The sequence below is a fragment of the Meles meles genome, chromosome 6, assembly GCF_922984935.1.
Source record: "Meles meles chromosome 6, mMelMel3.1 paternal haplotype, whole genome shotgun sequence".
NCBI classification, from domain to species: Eukaryota; Metazoa; Chordata; class Mammalia; order Carnivora; family Mustelidae; genus Meles; species Meles meles.
Genome location: NC_060071.1, coordinates 149,110,754 through 149,127,245, shown reverse-complemented (window position 1 = coordinate 149,127,245; position 16,492 = coordinate 149,110,754). Strand labels below are relative to the sequence as shown.

General features: G+C 64.1%; 1 protein-coding gene across 4 annotated transcripts; it reads right to left on the bottom strand.

Moving 5' to 3' along the window:
* Window positions 1-366: 366 nt before the first annotated feature.
* TNFAIP2 (TNF alpha induced protein 2) lies at window positions 367-12,475 on the bottom strand. 4 transcript variants are annotated; one of them, XM_046010198.1, is made up of 12 exons: window positions 12,358-12,475; window positions 9,177-9,537; window positions 8,218-8,866; window positions 6,235-6,349; window positions 5,951-6,073; window positions 5,729-5,829; window positions 5,045-5,143; window positions 4,448-4,571; window positions 3,489-3,611; window positions 3,094-3,249; window positions 2,852-2,973; window positions 367-1,972 (listed from the first exon to the last, which is right to left on the bottom strand). In XM_046010198.1, the coding sequence occupies exons 2-12, from the start codon at window positions 9,520-9,522 to the stop codon at window positions 1,831-1,833; spliced, it is 2,100 nt and encodes a 699-aa protein (XP_045866154.1). In that variant the 5' UTR covers window positions 9,523-9,537; window positions 12,358-12,475; the 3' UTR covers window positions 367-1,830. The 4 variants fall into 4 exon arrangements, with proteins under 4 accessions (XP_045866154.1, XP_045866153.1, XP_045866155.1 ...); XM_046010197.1 differs by lacking the exon at window positions 12,358-12,475 and adding an exon at window positions 11,442-11,570; XM_046010199.1 differs by lacking the exon at window positions 12,358-12,475 and adding an exon at window positions 11,437-11,551.
* Between the last annotated feature and the right edge of the window lie 4,017 nt (window positions 12,476-16,492).

Sequence of the window (16,492 nt, the reverse complement as noted above, 5' to 3'; positions counted from 1 at the left end):
GCTGCAGCCTTGTGAGGTCAATTCCAGAAACATAAGGGTAGGTTCCCACTGGGTCCTGTGGGTGGGCTTGAAATGACTGTCTGGGGTCCACCCCCCTCCTCCCTCCTCCTCAGAAGGTGTGTAGGGGAGACCGAAGGGGCTTATGGTCCCCTGTTTACAGGTAAGGAAACTGAGGCACGTGGGAAACGATTGGCCGTGCCCCATAGGCAGAGCCGGCCCCCCAAAGCTCGAGGGGAAGGAGGCACCATAGGCTGGACTCACAGGGGGTCTGACACAGAGCCCGGGAGACAGGATTTCCCAGGCCCAGGAGGCTGAGAAAGTCACGGCTGTCCCTTCCTGCTCCCCGAATAAATCTCTCCAAGCCACTTTGGAAATCAGTTTTATATTAAGCTATAAAAACTCAGACCCTGTCCTGAGTATATATGTACAAAAGCAGTACTATCAAAAATAATATTAACAACATCAACCACACGAATTGCTACAAATGTACAAAGGCCCTGTGCACCATTTACATGGGCCAGTTCCTGGCCACAGTACCTGGAAAGTGGGGGGGCGGGGACAAGGCCGAGGGCACTGGCTCCAGACCCCATCTCAGCAAGCTCAGGGGCACACGGCTGAGGCCGGCCGTAAGGCTCAGGGGGCCTTGTGGGTAGGCAGAGGTCTAGGCGCATTCCTGGAGCCACGTTTCCCCAGGGTGGGCTAAGGCACCATTGGGGGTGGGGGGAGGCCAGGGGCAAATCATGCCCCGCCCCCCCACGCCCGCACCCTAACACCTGCCACCTGTGATTACATCAGGGTCTGTGGCAAAGTGCCTGAGGTTACATGTGGGGAAAGGCTGCAATCAGCTAACCCTAAAATAGGGGCTGATCCTGTATCATCTGGGTGGGGCAAAGGTCAACAAAAGGTGGGAGAGGGGGGAGGGGTGGAGGTCCGAGGTCCGAGGTGTGAAAAGATTTGACTGGCTCCTGCTGGCTTTGAAGATGGAGGGAGCCATGGGCCAGGGAATACAGCCAGCCTCTAAAAGTCGGGAGAAGCAAGGAAATTCCCCCCGGAACCTTCCAGAAGGAAGGTTCCAGCAGGGCTGACACCTTGGCTTTAGCCCACGAGACCTGCGGCGGACTTCTGACCTCCAGGGCTGAAAGCTAAGTTTTGGTTTCAACCACCACGTTTGTGGAAATGTGCTCCAGCAGCAAGAGGACACTGACCCAGAGGCCAGGGGGTCAGAGGTCAAGTCAGCCCCGCCCAGACCTCAGGCTGACTTCCAGGTAGAGGCCCCACGGAGGGCCCCCGTCCGGGCCTATCCCTGCATGGAAGACCCAGGATGTCCAGGGTCCAGGTAAGAGTTCATTGTTTTCTTCTTTCTAGCTCTGCCTTCACTTCCACGGACACACTGAGCCCCACTCACTACATCCTGGGCCAGAGGCGGCGGGATGGGCCAGGCTCAGCGCTTGGCAGCTGGGAAGTTGCTCAGGCCCAGCCATGAGGAGGACAGTTATGACAGACTGTGGAGGGGCCCCCTGGACGGGAGGTGACCTGGGATCTCTGGCCACTCTCCCTCCTGGCTCCCCCCTTAGTACACACACGGTCAATCATCATTTACAAGGAGTTTCTCGGGGATGAACTCATGGCCTCCCCACGATGGCGCCCTTGCCCGCACGGGCCTCTCCAGTCCAGCTGCCCAGGGGCTCACGCCTTAGCCAACGCTGGGCAGAAGCAGCAGCAGGAGGCACGAAGCCTGTTGAGGGGCCATGAAGTGGGGTGGTTGCCCACCAAGGGGGTGGTGTCCGATGCTCGCTGGGGGCTCCCAAGTAGGCCAGGCCGCCGGGAAAGCTAACCGACCTTTATAAGTGAAAACAGGGGCTTGGAGGACTGGTGCATCCCCATGCTGACGTCCAGGATGCTTCGGATGCTCCTGACGTCGCTGCTTGACAAGTTGCCCTTGATGGCCAAGATGGCACTCAGGTGGCCTTTGCTGGCAAGGAGAGCATCTGTCAGTCCAGCCTCGTCCCCAACAGCCCTACTCACACCTCTTCCCGGCTCCCCAGACTCCTCGCCCGAGCCACAAGGGCCCTGCAGCCGAGCCCCTGCCCATGACGAGGTTGTAGTCTCCTTTTCCCACCGTGCTCCAGCAGCCCCGGACACCTGTCCTTCCCTAGAGTGCACCAAACACCTGCCTGCCTCAGGTCTTCGCACTGGCTGTTCCCCCTGAAATGTTCTTTCCCGTGCTCCGGCGACAAGCAGCTCCTTCTCCCACTTTGGGCCTCAGTGAAAGTGTCACTGCTCCCGAGATTTCCCATCTCTGAAGTCAGCACCTCCGGCCCTCACAACCTTGCTTAAATAATCTTTACAGCTCATTACTATTTCTTTCCCTGGTTACTCATTATTATTAACCCTCATTAGGCCGTAAGCTACACAAGGGAGGACTGAGACCTGGTCTGTCTTATACTTCATTGTATCCCAATACCTACAACAGAGCCCGGCACTCAGCGGGAAACTACTCAGAAACTGGTAGGATGGGTGGATGGGTGGATGGAGGGATGGGTGGAGGGACGAGTGGGAGGACGGGCAGACGGCTGTTTGGGTAGAAAGTGGGAGGTGGGAGCAGACGGACGGACAGATCCATGGATGGGGAGACGAGTGGGCGGGTGTCTTTACGGGTGGACGGAAGAACAGGTGAGTGTGTAGATAAGCCGACAGGCGGGTGGATGGATGGAGGGGATCGAAAAGAGGCTAGACTAGGCCGGCCTGGATAAGCACTCCAACTCAAGACTGCTCGAACTTTCCCCCAGGCTCTGGGCAGCGCCAGCGGGGCCTTGCGGACAGCCCTGTCTTGTGGTGCCCTGGCTCTCACCTGAAGTCGGGGTACCAGGTGGCATACGTGGCCACCTCGATCTTGATGGCACTGGGGTCCTGCAGGCGGATGATCTCTGCGAGCTTGGGGAGGGCGTGATGCAGCCAGGTCGCCGAGGAGCCCTGCGGGCATAGGTCTGGTTGGAGGCTGGCCACCCCTTCCCGGAGGGGCCCCCCGAGGGCTCAGAGATGCTCAGGTCAACCGGCAGGGCTTGGGGGAGGGGCGGGCAGGAGCCTACGCACGTTCTGGGCGCAGAAGCGCTGGATGGCGTCGCCGTTGGCCAGGATGTGCCCGGCCAGCTGCTGCTGCTGCCCCACCGTCTTGAGGACCAGGCTCCGCTTGCTGAGGCGGGTGATGTACTCCTTCACCAGGTGCAGGTGCACGACCTCCACGAGCTCCTGGAAGGGCGCCCGGGCAGAGCCGAGTGAGCCGCCGCTGGTGGGGAGCCCACCCCCTTCCCTCTGAGCCCCGAAGCCGGGAGTCCAGGGAGGGGCAGAGGCATACGTGCGCTCGCGTGTGAGCGTGCGTGCGTGTTTGCAGGTGGGCCTGGCACCCGTTAGGGTGTGTGTCCAGACTGTCCCCCATCCCTCATCCCCCTCCCCCGCCAGGCCCAACCCCCAGCCCAGCACCGCCTCACCTCCCGGAAGCAGTCGAGCAGCTCCGAGAACTCGGGCAGCCTGTCGGCCACAGCGGAGAGGATTTCCTCCAGGGTCTGCTCCGGGGCCGCCCAGCGGGTCTGTGTGAACTTCTTGAACAGCGGCTGTGACGGGAGAGAGGCAGGATGTCTGGTCACACCCCACAGACACACGCACGGCGACACACACACATAGCCTGGCGCAGGGCAAGGGGGGACCCGGGGACTCTGGACCCCGAGGCACCGGGGCGGAACTCGGGCCCTGTTCCCAGACCGGAAGCGGAGACAGGGCCCTGCACCCAACTCTAAGGTCACCCAGCTGCCCGCCCTGAGGCCTTTCCCAGCACCCCCTCTGAAATAAATAAATTCCTGCATAAACAAGGACTCGCGCTTGGCTGGGCCTGTGAGGCCCTGTGCCAAGTCATCAGGGGTCACCACCCGGCCTTCGCCCGGTTGGTCACTCACAGCCTCCGCCTTGGGCAGTAGGGGCAGGGCAGGCGCCCGCGGGAAGCGAGCAGGGAGCTCCTACTCCTTCCCTCCAGGGACCCCTGCCTCCCTCTCTGCTAAGGGAGCCAAGGCGTTTCCGTGGACTACTTGGCCCACGGCAGATGGGGCAGCGGCTGCCAAAGGCTCTGTGCATCCCCGCTGGAAGGGAGTCACGGGGATGGGGATGGGGCGCAGACAGGTCTAGAGACAGCTGGAGAAGGAGTGCACAGGCCTGGGCTGAGTCTCTGCGCGGGGAGGGGCACGAAACCTCCTCCGCGGGTTCCCAGCCCAAGGGGCCCCTGTGAGGCCAAGCCTCACAGGCTTTTCAGGCGGAAAGGGTGGGGATGAGGCCAAAACGGCTCAGTGGCCCCCATCACCGGGGCCTGCGTCTGCCATCCCTCCCTTCCCGGTCTGTCCCTGCGTGCCCCCGGCCATGCTAAGCCCCGCAGGCTCCCTGGGGAGGCAGGCTCCAGTACCTTCAGGTCCCCGAACAGGCGCTGGAGCAGGGTGTCGAAGCCGTGACTCTTGAGCTCACTCAGGGGGTCCAGCAGGTGGCCCGGGAGGTCCTGTGGGTTCTGCCACTTCTGCTCCATGGATGTCCTGAAAGGACACAGACGGGACAGAGAGATCACACCAGCCCTGTCCAGACCAGTGCCCCCTACCCAGAGAGCCCACTGGCCCTAGGCAAATCTTCCGAAACCGTCTCCCCACTGTAGAACCCTCCGTGACTCCCCATTCCCTGTGGAAGCAAGTCCGGACCATCCCAGCCCTGCTCCGGGGGCAGCACTCAGGCTTCCCACCCCCAGGAACACCTGCCACCGTCTGCTCTTAATTCCCATCTGCCTAACGGACGCGGCCTCCGCATCCGTTTCCTAGGGGTCCTACAAGAAACGAATAAGGCACAGAGCCTTTGCGTGAATGCTTGACCCAGCAGCACCTGGAAGTGTTGGCTGCCGCCCCTACAGCCCTTCCAGACCCAATTCCTCACAGCCAGGCGCTTCGTAATCCCTCCCCCTCCCAGCCCAGTGAGTCCCGCTCCCACAAACCCCTTCCTGGCACCCTCACCCCCTTACCGGAGGGACAGGCAGTTGTTGATGTTGGCAATGACATTGCCCCTGTAATTTCTCAGCTGTCTGCATCTCTCCAGAAAGTCATCAAAGGCTCGCTGGTAGCTGGTGAAACCGGAAGGGACACATGCAAGGCCCAGCAGGAACACTGGGACAATAGCAGCCTTGGGCCTGCCTCCTAGCCCCGCCCTGCCCCCCAGGCCTCGAGAGTGTGTTTTGTTTCCGTTTGGCAGGATCCTGGCAGCCCAGGGAGGGGATGCCAGCCCCTAAGCCTCATGTAACTGGCTTGGCAGGCCAAGGTCAGAGGAGCCAAGAACCCTGCGGAACTCCTGCTGCCCCGACTCCTCCCCTCAGATCCTTCTATGGCTGGAAGCCAGGACGGGTGTAGGGACGTCAATGGGTAGATGCGGGAGTCCTCGGAGGCGGGGAGAGAGGCAGCTGGTGGGCTGGAGCCCCGGAGCACCACCAGAGGGAGGCCAGGGCCTCAGTCCCCTTGCAGCTGAGGGCTTCCTGCTGGGCGGCCTGATCACCTGAGGCTCTCAGACACTCCAGACGCAGGAAGGGGAAGCTGACGTAGCTCGGATACCCGCGCGGGACACGAGGGAGCACAGGCGGCTCCAGAGAAGTGGCCACAGGGACCACCCCCGCCCCCCCCCCCCGCCCCCACAGGCACCGGCGGGCGACACCCACCTCCTCAGGAACGTGGCCAGCTCCATCAGCAGCACGTGCTTTATCTGTGCGCCCAGGTCCAGGGTGATGCTCTCGGCCTTGGCCTGGCCTTGGGAGATGATCTGCAGGGGTGAGGGGTGAGCTGAGACCAGGGGAGGGGAGGGCGCCGGCACAAGGCGGGGGCAGCGCTCAGAGCAGACCCGCACGCGCGCGCACACACACACGCAGGGCGGGCCGAGGCACCTGGATGATGTCGATGGCCAGCTCGCTGTGGCAGTGGCCGTCCAGCCTCTGGGGAGCCACGTCCTGGGCCCAGCGCTGTGACTCCAGCTGCAGAGCGCGGGCCATCAGCTCCCTCACGCTGGCCTGGGGGCGGGAGAGGAGGGTCAGGGCAGCACAGAGCCCACGGCCCGGCCCACACTGGAGTCCCCGTGAAGCTCCTGGCCGGCGTCCCGCCTGTCTCCGAGCCTCCCTGAGCTTCCTTCCTAACCCGCCCTGGCCCTGGCCCTAGCGCAGCACGGACTCACCATCTCGTTGGTCAAGAACGTGGCCTCCAGCAGCCGGATCTGTCGGGGGGGCAGAAGGCTCCCCAGCCGGACTCTCTGCAGCTCTCCCGCCAGCTTGGGGCTGTTGATGATGTCACTGAGGGCACAGGGGAGCTAGCGTGAGGAAGACCGCCTCCGCCTAGCACCGCGGCTCATCCAGGAGCCCCCTTCTCGGCCCCCGTCTCTGTCGGCCCCAGTACTCGACGGCCCTCCGCCCCTCCCTGCTTCTCTGTCTCGGCTGATGGGGTCCCGATCTGCTCAGCTGGGTTCCAGTCAGAAGCCTTGGAATCTCCATGCCTGCCGGGACCCTCTCGTTCCCGGCCATCCCCTCCTACTGAAGCAGATCGGCCTCAAGCCACGCGGCCCGACGCCCAAGCACCGCCATCTCTCGCCTGGCCGCTGTGGGCACCCGCTCTCCAGCCCCGGCAGTACTCCCTTCGCCCGGCGGACCTGAGCACCTTTGGAGTCCGGCGCCCTCCCTGCCGCAAGGCCTCCGGCTCCCACAGACAAGACTGGCCGCTGGGTCTCCACCCTGTCCCTACCCCATTCCCTCACTGCACTCCAGGCCCCCTGCCCTGCACCAGCACCCCCTGGCTGGCCCTGCTGCCCCCCGAGGGCGGGTCAGCACAGGCAGGAAGGGCTGCCCCACCCCAGCTACTGCGTTCTTGTGGCGCCCCGGGGACGGCCCAGCCCTCCCTGGCACTTCTTCAGGGAACTTTGTCTGCCTGGACACTCCAGAAGGGGCCTCTTGCCCTTCTCCCAGCCTGGCTGTGGCACGGACGCTTTCCTCCCTGTATTCTGGCCGCTCTGGCCACGCAGGGCGCAACGGCAACCCGTGGGACTCCCGCACTCCAGCGCTCTGCCCTGCTGGCCTCAGTTTCCTGCTGTGCCGACCCCAGTGGGCCCCGGGCCCAAAGGCCTGAGGTCACTGGGACAGGAAGACTGAGGTGCAAATGCCCAGTATTTCCCGGTGAGTCAGGATAAACTAAGAGAAACTGGCTCACGACTGGCCCGTCTGGCCCGCAGCCCCTGCCCTCCGCCAGTTTCCCTGTGCCCTGCTGACTCACCCGCCAGCCCCACGGCGCCCTCCCTCTGGCCCCTTGCTGGAGGCTGAGCCACCAGCAGCACCCTGTGGGACACTGGCCACCCAGATGTGTCTCCAAGGCAGACGCTGCCCACACAGTCTGTACCTCCAGGCTTCCTGCAGACTGTACCCTGCGGGCTGGAGCTGGCCCGCACAGGAACCCCCAGCCTCCCGTGCCCTGCGCATTTCCACCCAGCACGGCACTCCTCACGGAGCGTGGACACGTGACAGATGTGCTCGGGACCCCAGGGGGTCCGGGGGAATCCGAGGGCGCCTGAGGTACTCTGTTGGCAGAGCCAGCCTCCCGCCCAAGGAGCCCTGGCCTCGAACCCAGTTCTGCCGTGGGCTCACCAGGTGACCCCGCACAAGGGCCACGAGGCCCTGCTCTGCCCCTCTTCTGTGCTGCCTGGGAGCGCCCCGGACAGCGTGCGGGCTAGACACCCGCGCACTCTGCACAACTGCCAGGTGTCTGCGCTCGGCCCCGGGCGCTGCAGGATGACTCCCCTGGCTGGGAACACCAACCTCCCTCCACCGACTTCCAGGCCTGCCTTCGCCCTTCCCCTGCCCGCCTCTCTTCCTTCCCGCAGCAGAATGTGGTTCCTCTTCCTCCTGCACCGCCGCGGGGATGGCTTCCTCCACCAGGGCACCAACAGGCTGGTCAGGGCCCTGCTGGAGGCTCCCCGCCCCCGCCACCGCCCTGCCTGCTCTGGACGGTGCCCCGCCTCGCCCCCTCCTCAGACTGGGAGCTCGGAACGAAGGACGAAGTCCCTGCCGCGCCCCGTGCCTCAGTTTCCCTCACTGTGGAATGCGGCTGAGGGTCCCCGGCGCAGAGCCCACCGAGCGCCGCCCCGCGCCCCCGGCCCCAGCCTCCCCGCGCTCACTTGGGGTAGAGGTTCTGCACCCAGACGAGCAGCATGTAGGTGTCGCGCTCGCACAGCTCGAACTGCGCCAAGGCCGCCAGCTGCGCCGCGAAGTGCTCGTGGTAGCTCTCGGCGTAGGCGGCCACCACGTCCACGTCGGCGGGGAACAGCGGCTTCAGCCGCTCCACCACGGCCTCCAGGTCCTCCTTCATGGTGCGGCCCATGTGCAGGAAGACGCGCTCGGCCTCCGAGCGGCCCTCGGCGCCCGCGGCCGGCCTCACGCACAGGCGCTCCTCGGCCGCCTGCGCCACCCCGCGCCGCCACAGCTGCAGCCAGCGCCGGGGCCGCGCGCTCACCAGCGCCGACGCCCCCGGCCCCGAGGCCCCCGGGCCCGCCGCCGCCGCCCGGCGGTCCTCGCGCTCCTGCTCGGCCAGCACGGCCAGGGCCTGGCGCAGCCGCTCGGGCGCCACGTCCAGCGGCCGCCGCAGCAGCCCGAGCACCTGGTCCCGCAGCAGCACGTACAGCGCCTCCACCTTGCTCTGGCGCCGCACCAGCTCCTCCGCGCTCTCGCCGCCCCGCGCCGCCGCCGCCTGCAGCTCCCGCTCCAGCGCCAGCAGCGGCCCCGCCGCCTCCAGCCGCCCGCGCTCCAGCGCCGCCTTGAGCTCCTCCACTGCGGCAGGGACAGCGCGCTCAGCGCCGCCCGCCCGCCAGCCCGACGGCGCCCCCGCCGCCCCCGCCCGGGGACAGGGGAAGGGGTGCGCCCCGAGAGCCCCCCTGGTGCCCCGGACCCGGACCGGCCGGCCCAGGACTGGGCGGCACAGGGTAAAGCCGGGAGGGGAGACGCGGCCCAGCCCATCGCTGCCGGCCTCCGCGTCCAGGGTGAGGGGGCCCTTCACTCGGATGAGCCCCAGCCCTGCCCAGCACCCCTCCCCCGCCAGCTCCGGTCCCCGATTCCTACCCTGCCCGGGGTCCCAGCCTACCTGTGGGCAGCGGGCAGCTGGACTCAGGCTGGGGCTCCGGCTCGCCCTCCGGCTGCGCTGAGCTGGGCTGACCCTTCTTCCGCCCTTTACTGAAGACGCTGAACATGTTGGCCAGGACTTTGCGCCTCTTCTTCTTCTGCTTTGTCAACGGGTCCTTGTCGCTCTCCGGGGCTGCCTTGGCCTCCAGCGGCGGGACCAGGTCTTCAGAAGAGGCCTCTGACATGGAGGTCTCAGACTCCCCCTCGGATGTGGAGGGCAACTTCTGGGAGCTTCTGGGGAAGTCAAGAACCCCTGGCACCGTCTGCTGGCCTGGAAGGCCTTGGAAGGAAGTCATCATCTTCAGCATCCCCCGGGCTCAGGCCTGTGGATTGGCAAGGGGAGGGGGAATGAGAGAGCCGCCGCAGCAGACAGGTGCACACACAGCAGCTCGCAGGCCCGCGGACACGGCCGCGGCGGCCCCCACGAGCAGGTACCATCTCATCTTGCCATGCGACCATCAGGGTCAGGCTACTTCTGGCCCACAGGGGCACCTAGAGTTCAGCTTCCTCCCTGGACACCAGTGTCTCAGCACCCACAAATCCAATACCCCCCAGCACCTCCCCAAATCACCGGAAGCAGGGAAGAATCTGGAGATGCCAAGACTCCCAGACAGAGGGGGCCATCACTTCATTTTGGCACAAACTTCCTCAGCGGCCCACCCCCTGGGCAAGGAGGAAGGACTAGACGGCATGAGTTCCATCCTGCATCCCAGGAGGCCCTGGGAGCGGTGGCAGAGCGCACAGGCTGCCGTCCCACGGCCCAGAGCAAGAATCGTGGTCCAGAAAGGTCGCGAGGCCAGGGGCTGCTCCATCCTCCCCGCTCCAGCCTCCATCTTGCCTGCTTCTTCTCTATGTGGAGCCGCAGAGGGATGCTTTGAGCAGAAACAGGGCTGCTCCTGGGGGTGACCACAAGGGGAGCAGAGCCCGACCCTCTCCCCTGGCCTTGGGGCTCAGGTCTAGAACTCATAGTGCCCTCCCAGACTTCAGGGGCTGGGAAAGGACCCTGAAGACTTTCACATGGCCGCAGGGACAAGGGGCCCAATGAGGCACCCAGCTGCCTGAGGTCCCCCAGTAACTTGGGCCAGGAACCAGGCTTCCGGGCTCCCGTTTCACCCTGGCTGCTCCCAGATGGGGTGACACCATCGTCACAAAGGCTTCCACTTTCCTTGCCGTCCCTGGTGCCCATCCCATCTCTTCCGCATTCCCTTCAGGGACGGCATTGCTATCCTCATTGCCCAAAACTGATCCGGGGAAATGTCCCTACAGCTAACAGGTTAGGCTTGTAACTCGGATCACCCAGTGCCGGGTCCCCCTGCCTCCATGTCCCCCACCACCTTGCAGGCCACTTGCGGAGACGTAGGACCCCCTTGTGTCCAGCAGCACCCTCCCCAGCACCATGACCATTACCAAAGCAAGGCCAGCAGCAGTGGAGGGAAACGTGGCTGAGCCCAGGAGAGGGGAGCAAGGCAGGGCTGGGAGTGGAGAGCAGATAGGGTCGGGCTTCCCTGATGACTGGGGCGACCCAGGACCACAGTGCCTGCCCCCTGCCCTCCCAAGAGTAAATACAACGGGTTGTGACCTGTGCAGCACGATGACTTTGATTCACCCCTGCCACAGCCCTGCAAGGCAGGTGGGGTGATCCCTCACCCAGGAGAAACTGAGGCAGGGAAGGGGGCTGGGTGGTGCTTGCCCCAAGCACATAGCAGATATGGATTAGGCCTGTCAGACTCTTTCCACAGCTCCTACTACCTCCCTACCAGCCCAGCCCAGCTACTCCGGGCCTCATCACAACCCCGGACGTTGGCCAGAGCTACCTTGCGGGGGGGGGGGGGGGGGGGGAGGAAGCCCAAGTTTCTCCCAAAAGGCTTCACCAAGTGCCCTCAGCCAAGTCCAACACCACTGGACTGCGGGCGCCTCTCCTGGGCCATTGGGGCTGAGAGTTCCACTCCAGGGCCAAGAAGCAAGGGGTGCTCCAGAGAGCCCCAGAGCCAAGGTGCCAGCGAGGCCACTAGGCTCTTCTGCCCTGCCCACCTGCTGGTCTGCTCCTTCCCCGTGCCACGCACCCACAGGAGCTGGTCCGGCCCGCTGACTGCCCAGACCCCCACTTCGCTGTCCAGCTAGGGCGAGGGAAAGGGCTGCTGTGACCCACCAGCCTCACTCTGCCCACTCACACACGCACACACACACCCACGAGCGCGCGCACGCGCTGGGCTCTGTTTGACCTTACACCTGGCTCTTGCAGGTCCCCACATGACATGGCTGCCTCCTTGCCTCTCTGGTACAACATCCTCCTCACCCTCCTGGGTCCTGCAGCCGCCCCCTCGGCTCCATCCCAGGCCTTGATTTTCAGAGGCAGCTGGTGCAGTGGGAAGAGAAGCGGCAGGGGGTCATCTAGACCACTCCCTAGCGCGTGGACACCACCACCCTACCACCGTCTGTGAAATGGGCACGAAGATCCCCACCCCACAGTGCTGCTGACAGGAAGAGGCAAAACCCCACAGCCCCGTGCTGGCCCCTAGCCAGCCTTCGTCAGGGTGCCTGTCCCGTTCCCTGTGTCCATCAAGCCAGCCTCAGCACGGGGTTAGAGCAGAAGAGGGCAGGAAAGGCGTTCCCTCCAGCCTGGGCTCTAGGCCGGGCACACTGACACAAGGGGCCTGCCTGGTCATAGCATGTGACCACAGCCTGTGGCCCCACGGTGGCACCTCTCCTGACCTCCCAGCTTCTCCTCAGGCACCGCACACCCCCTTTGCTCCTCTCCAGGGTCAGGGATCCCGCAGTGAGGACACCCAGACACGGGCAACAAAGCCACTCCGCCTGCCGGCTCCACCCCCCTGGGCCAGTCCTCTGCAAAAGCCGCGCGGACCCCTGCGCCTTCCTCCACACCCCCCTCCTCGCCCTTTGCAGTCCCAGACCTGGGCCCCCTGCACCCTAGCGCGCCGCGGCGGCCTCAGTTTCCCTAAAAGTGGGGCTGCCGGAGGCCTGCGGCCCTCGGAGCGTCCTGCGCCCCCTCTTTCCCTCCCAGCCCCGGTCGGGCCGTGCCGGCCGCTCCGTCGGGGGAGCCGGCCCGGAGCCCGGGGAGGAGGCGGGCGGGCAGCCGCGCGGGGCGGCGGGGGACGGACGCGGTGCGGGCGGAGGTCACTTACTGTGTCCGGGCCTGGCCGCCGCTGTCCCCGCGGAGCCTGGCGCCGCCTGAAATAGTCGCAGACTCCGCCCCCCGCCCCCCGCCCCCCCCCGCGCTCGCCCCGCTCGCCCCGCCCGCGGCGGCCGCGGAAAACCCGCGGACCGAGGCCAAGGCCGAGCGCGCCCCTGCGCGCCCCTCGAGGGAGCGGGGCTGTCACCCTTCCCAGCGGCCCGGGCGGGGCGGCGCGGCGGGCGGTCTGTGGGCGCGGGACCCGCACCCCGCGCGGCCGGGGCTCGGCCTGGTGCGGGTTCGTTGTCCGACGGCGGCCGGGGCCGCGCGCTCGGGACCCCTCCCCGCGTCACAGAGCGGCGCCCAGCCCCGCGCCACGACGGTGGCCCCGCGGGGCCCCCCGGACCCCCGCCCCCGCCCTGGCGCCCTGGGCCGCGCGAGGACTGCTCCGTCCGGGCAGAGCCTTCCCACCCGGGCGGCGGGGAAGGGACCCCGCTGGAGCCGGCGCCTACGGGGAAGGGGGTCCGGACGGCTCTTGACACAGGGCTCGTCTGCGGGGTGGGGGTGCCCGGCTTCCGCTCTCTTGTTTGACACGGGAACGGGGCTCAGAAAGGCAAGCGACCTGCAGCTCCCGCGGGTCACACACCTTTCCCTTTCTGGGCCTGCTGTTGGGCCAGGACAGGCTTCGGGGGGCACCGGGTCGGGACCCCGACAGCTCAGACCTGCCCTCAGCAGTGCGGCCTTGGCCTTCCTCCGCGTGGCCCTTTCTCGGGGTCTGCCGTGGGGTAGGGCATGGGGGGGGCTGTTGCTGGTGGAGAGCGACCATTAGGGACTCACCTCTCTTTCTCATTTTAGGAATTCTTGCCCTCTGGAAAGAACCGTGTCCTTCAGGAATTTCCCAGCTGGGCACCAGCTTCCCTTTTCCTTCATTGCTAGAACCCCTGCCCCTCCCATGTTTTGTTTGCCGCACCCCTGGGGTCGCCCTCCCGTGGACTCCCTGCTCCCCCAGCAGCTGGGCACAGATCTCTGGGGCCTGGGAGTGGGCGGTGGGGAGGAGGAGCTGGAGGTGCCCCTTGGGACTGAGAACTTCCTTTTCCTCCTTGGGAATGGAAGTCAAGTGCCAGGTTTGGGCTTGTCTGTAATCCTGCCCCTGGGGTCATTGTGGGGTGGGGGATGCCAGGAAGTGGCAGTTAAGACCGAATCCACACTCGTCCCTTGAGTCGCTGGGGGAGGGGTCGCCGGCTGACAGTTCAGATGATCCTTCCGAGCCACAGTGCCTCAGGGCTGGGAGGGTCACTCCGCTTGCTCCCCAGTGAACAGATGGGGGAGACGAAAGGCCAGGTCCCCAAATTCATCCAGTGACATAGGGCCGATAAGGATGGAAAGCAGAGCTCCTGGCTCATTGCCTCTGTGGCTGCCTCCTGTGGCCTTCTTGTGCAATCCCCACACTTTCCGGCCAGGCCTCCTCTCCTCACCCCAAACAGATTGGGAAATTGCTGGGGAATCTGAAGCTTTCTGAGTCATAGGGTGGGGGCAGGGGGTGTGGTTGTCAGGCCTGAAGATCCCACCATTCCCTCAGAGCCCAGGATCCTGATCAGGGGAGGCAGGAAGGACATTTCCCAGGGTGGGGCCTGGGCAGCCGACCTCGTCCCCGGATGCCCAGGCTGCCTGGGCTCCCTCTCCATGGCCTCACCCTGAGCAGCAGCCAGGAGTCAGGAAAAGTTGCCTTCTCCTTTGTGCTTGCACCCGTCACTTTCCCTTTCCCTGAGTTAAGATAGGAGGGTCGGGAGTCCCCTATATGGAGTCCCCAACACAAGGGAAATCCTCTGAAAACAAGGATGCATAGGGCCAAGGGATGATAGCCAGCGGGGCAGGCGCTACCCTTACCCCCTCGTGATAGACGAGGAAACCATCTTCAAGGGGCCAGACACTTCCAGAGGGAGCCAAGCCAGCCAAGAATTCCACCCCCAGCAGGAAATGAGCATCAGATGCGCTCGGCTGGCTCGGGAGTGTTCCTGGCCAGCTGCTGTCCCATTTGCCATCTCCCCAGGGGATGGGCAGAGGAGACCAGCTCCACCTGGGAGAGAGGACAGCGGTGGAAGCCAGAAGCAGACTGGCACCAGACCTCCCCAGTCTGGCCCAGAAGTCAAGTGTGCGGCACTGGGAGCAGCAGCCAGCTCCTCACTGTGAACTCGGGGCTTTAGAAGCCCATGATCCGTGGGCGGACCTCCCTGGCCTCTGCTCAGACATGACAGCGGACCATTTTTTTCAACTGTGATAAAATACACAGCACCAAATTCACCATATTGACCTTTTTAAGCGTGCAGTTCAGGGACATGGACGTTATTACCCAACATCCACCTCCAGAACATTCCTCACTTTGCAAGAATGAGGCTCTGAAATTACTAACCCTATTCCCCCTTTCCTACTTCCCCCCCGCCCCTGGAGATCACTGTCCTCCTTTCTCTTTATAAACGTGACTGTTCTAAGCAGCTGATAGAAGTGGTACCCTGATAGTATTAGTCCGTTTGTGACTGGCTTATTTCACTCAGCCTGATGTCCCCAAGGTCCAGCCGCATTATAGCAGGTGTCAGATTTTCCTTCCTTTCTACAGTTGAATAATATTTCACTGTTATTGGTCCCTGGACGCTGGGGTTGCTGCCCCCTCTTGGCTATTGCGAATAATACTGCCTTGAACACCGGTGAGCGAATACAGAACCGCCTGCTTTCAATTCTGTGGGTAGACAAGGGACTCTCCTTGAACTCGATGCCACCCTCTGTTCTAAATGCTTGGTGTGCATGAACTGATTTCATCCGACCATCTTAGGAAATGGGTACTCCTTAATTATCCCCTTTTCACAGATGAGAAAAACGGAGGCACAGATAGGTTCCATCATGTGCCGGTCGGCGTGGAGCTCAGGATGCCACCAGGAAGCCCTTGCTCTGCTGCTGCTCCCCTGGTGTTGATCAACATCTGAAATGCAGCTTGGCTTAAGTCGGACAGAAGTAAAGACTGCCAGAGCAGAGAGCTTGGATGCAAACACGGGGCTTTGCCCTCTACTTCATTTTCGTCTTTGAAAAAAAACCATCTCTCTGGTCAATGACTTGTTCAGTACATGACTTGAGTCTTCACCTTCAACCTGTGCGGCAGCAGGTGGAGTCACCTCCGTCCTGGCAGCCCATCCAGGTTGGGCCAGAGACAATACAGGGCAGTGTGTGTGTGTCACTAGTGGTCCTCCCTCTCTTCCGTCTCAGGCCTGCCTGAGAGCCCTGCTGGAGAGAAGCTCCCTGGAAGAAGGGGACGCTGCCGGCAGGAGGGTGAAGTTTGGTGCAGACATCAGCAGGTGCAAAGGCCCGGGAGCACATTGCATGGGAATGAAGGGGCTGGGGATCACTGGGCCAGCGTGCCTTGGTCACAAGGCAGTGTTGACCGTGGGGAAGGCTCCCCAGGACTGGGAAATGAGGGCATTCCAGGATATATCAAAGGCCTCCCCCAGGGCTAGGCCCACTTCCCTCTGAGAGATGACTTGCACTTCCCACGGCCCCAACCTGGGCCTGCTTCTTTACTTCCCAGGCCGGCCGTCATATGACCGGGGATCCCTCCTAATCCCTCTTGTTTCCAGGGATGCCCCACTCGCCAGCTGCACTGGGCAGAGCCATGTACCCCCTGGTGACAGATGAGGAAACTGAGTCTCAGAGTGGGAAGTGGACGCAAAGTTCGAGGCCTTGGGGCTGTGGTCCTTGCTGCCACCCGGCCTTCCCCAAAAGGGGAAGTCGACAGCTCTGGGGTGTTTGAAACCACACTGGACCTCCGCTGGGGTCTGCTGACCTTCCCAGGGACCACGGGACGGCCAGGACAGCTGACCAGGAACGGTCTCACAGAGCAGCCCTGCCCAGGAGGGCGCTCCCACACCAGGTGTCTACCAACACATGGTGCCCCTCCCTTCCCGTGAAGCTCCTCCCCTTCCCCCCAGGAGGAAGCGGGGCTTGTGGAGAAACTGAGGCGAGGGTGAGTGGTTTTGCCAAGAGTCCCAGGACCCTGGCCCACAACCAGCCAGGCACCCTCCCAAGGCCAAGTTCAGTTTCCACCTCTTCAGGCCTGGGGCTGCCCCCGGGCCTTTCTCTCAGGCCCTTGACTTCCAGGAAAA

What these genes read in the sequence shown, in the direction of transcription:
- TNFAIP2 (XM_046010198.1), bottom strand. Translation starts at nt 9,522, where the DNA reads ATGCTGAAGATGATGACTTCCTTCCAAGGCCTTCCAGGCCAGCAGACG. An exon ending in GTGCAGAACCTCTACCCCAA is followed by an intron (nt 6,350 to 8,217) that starts GTGAGCGCGGGG and finishes CTGTGCCCTCAG; the next exon opens with TGACATCATCAACAGCCCCA. An exon ending in GCCTGTTCGGGGACCTGAAG is followed by an intron (nt 3,612 to 4,447) that starts GTACTGGAGCCT and finishes CTCCCGTCACAG; the next exon opens with CCGCTGTTCAAGAAGTTCAC.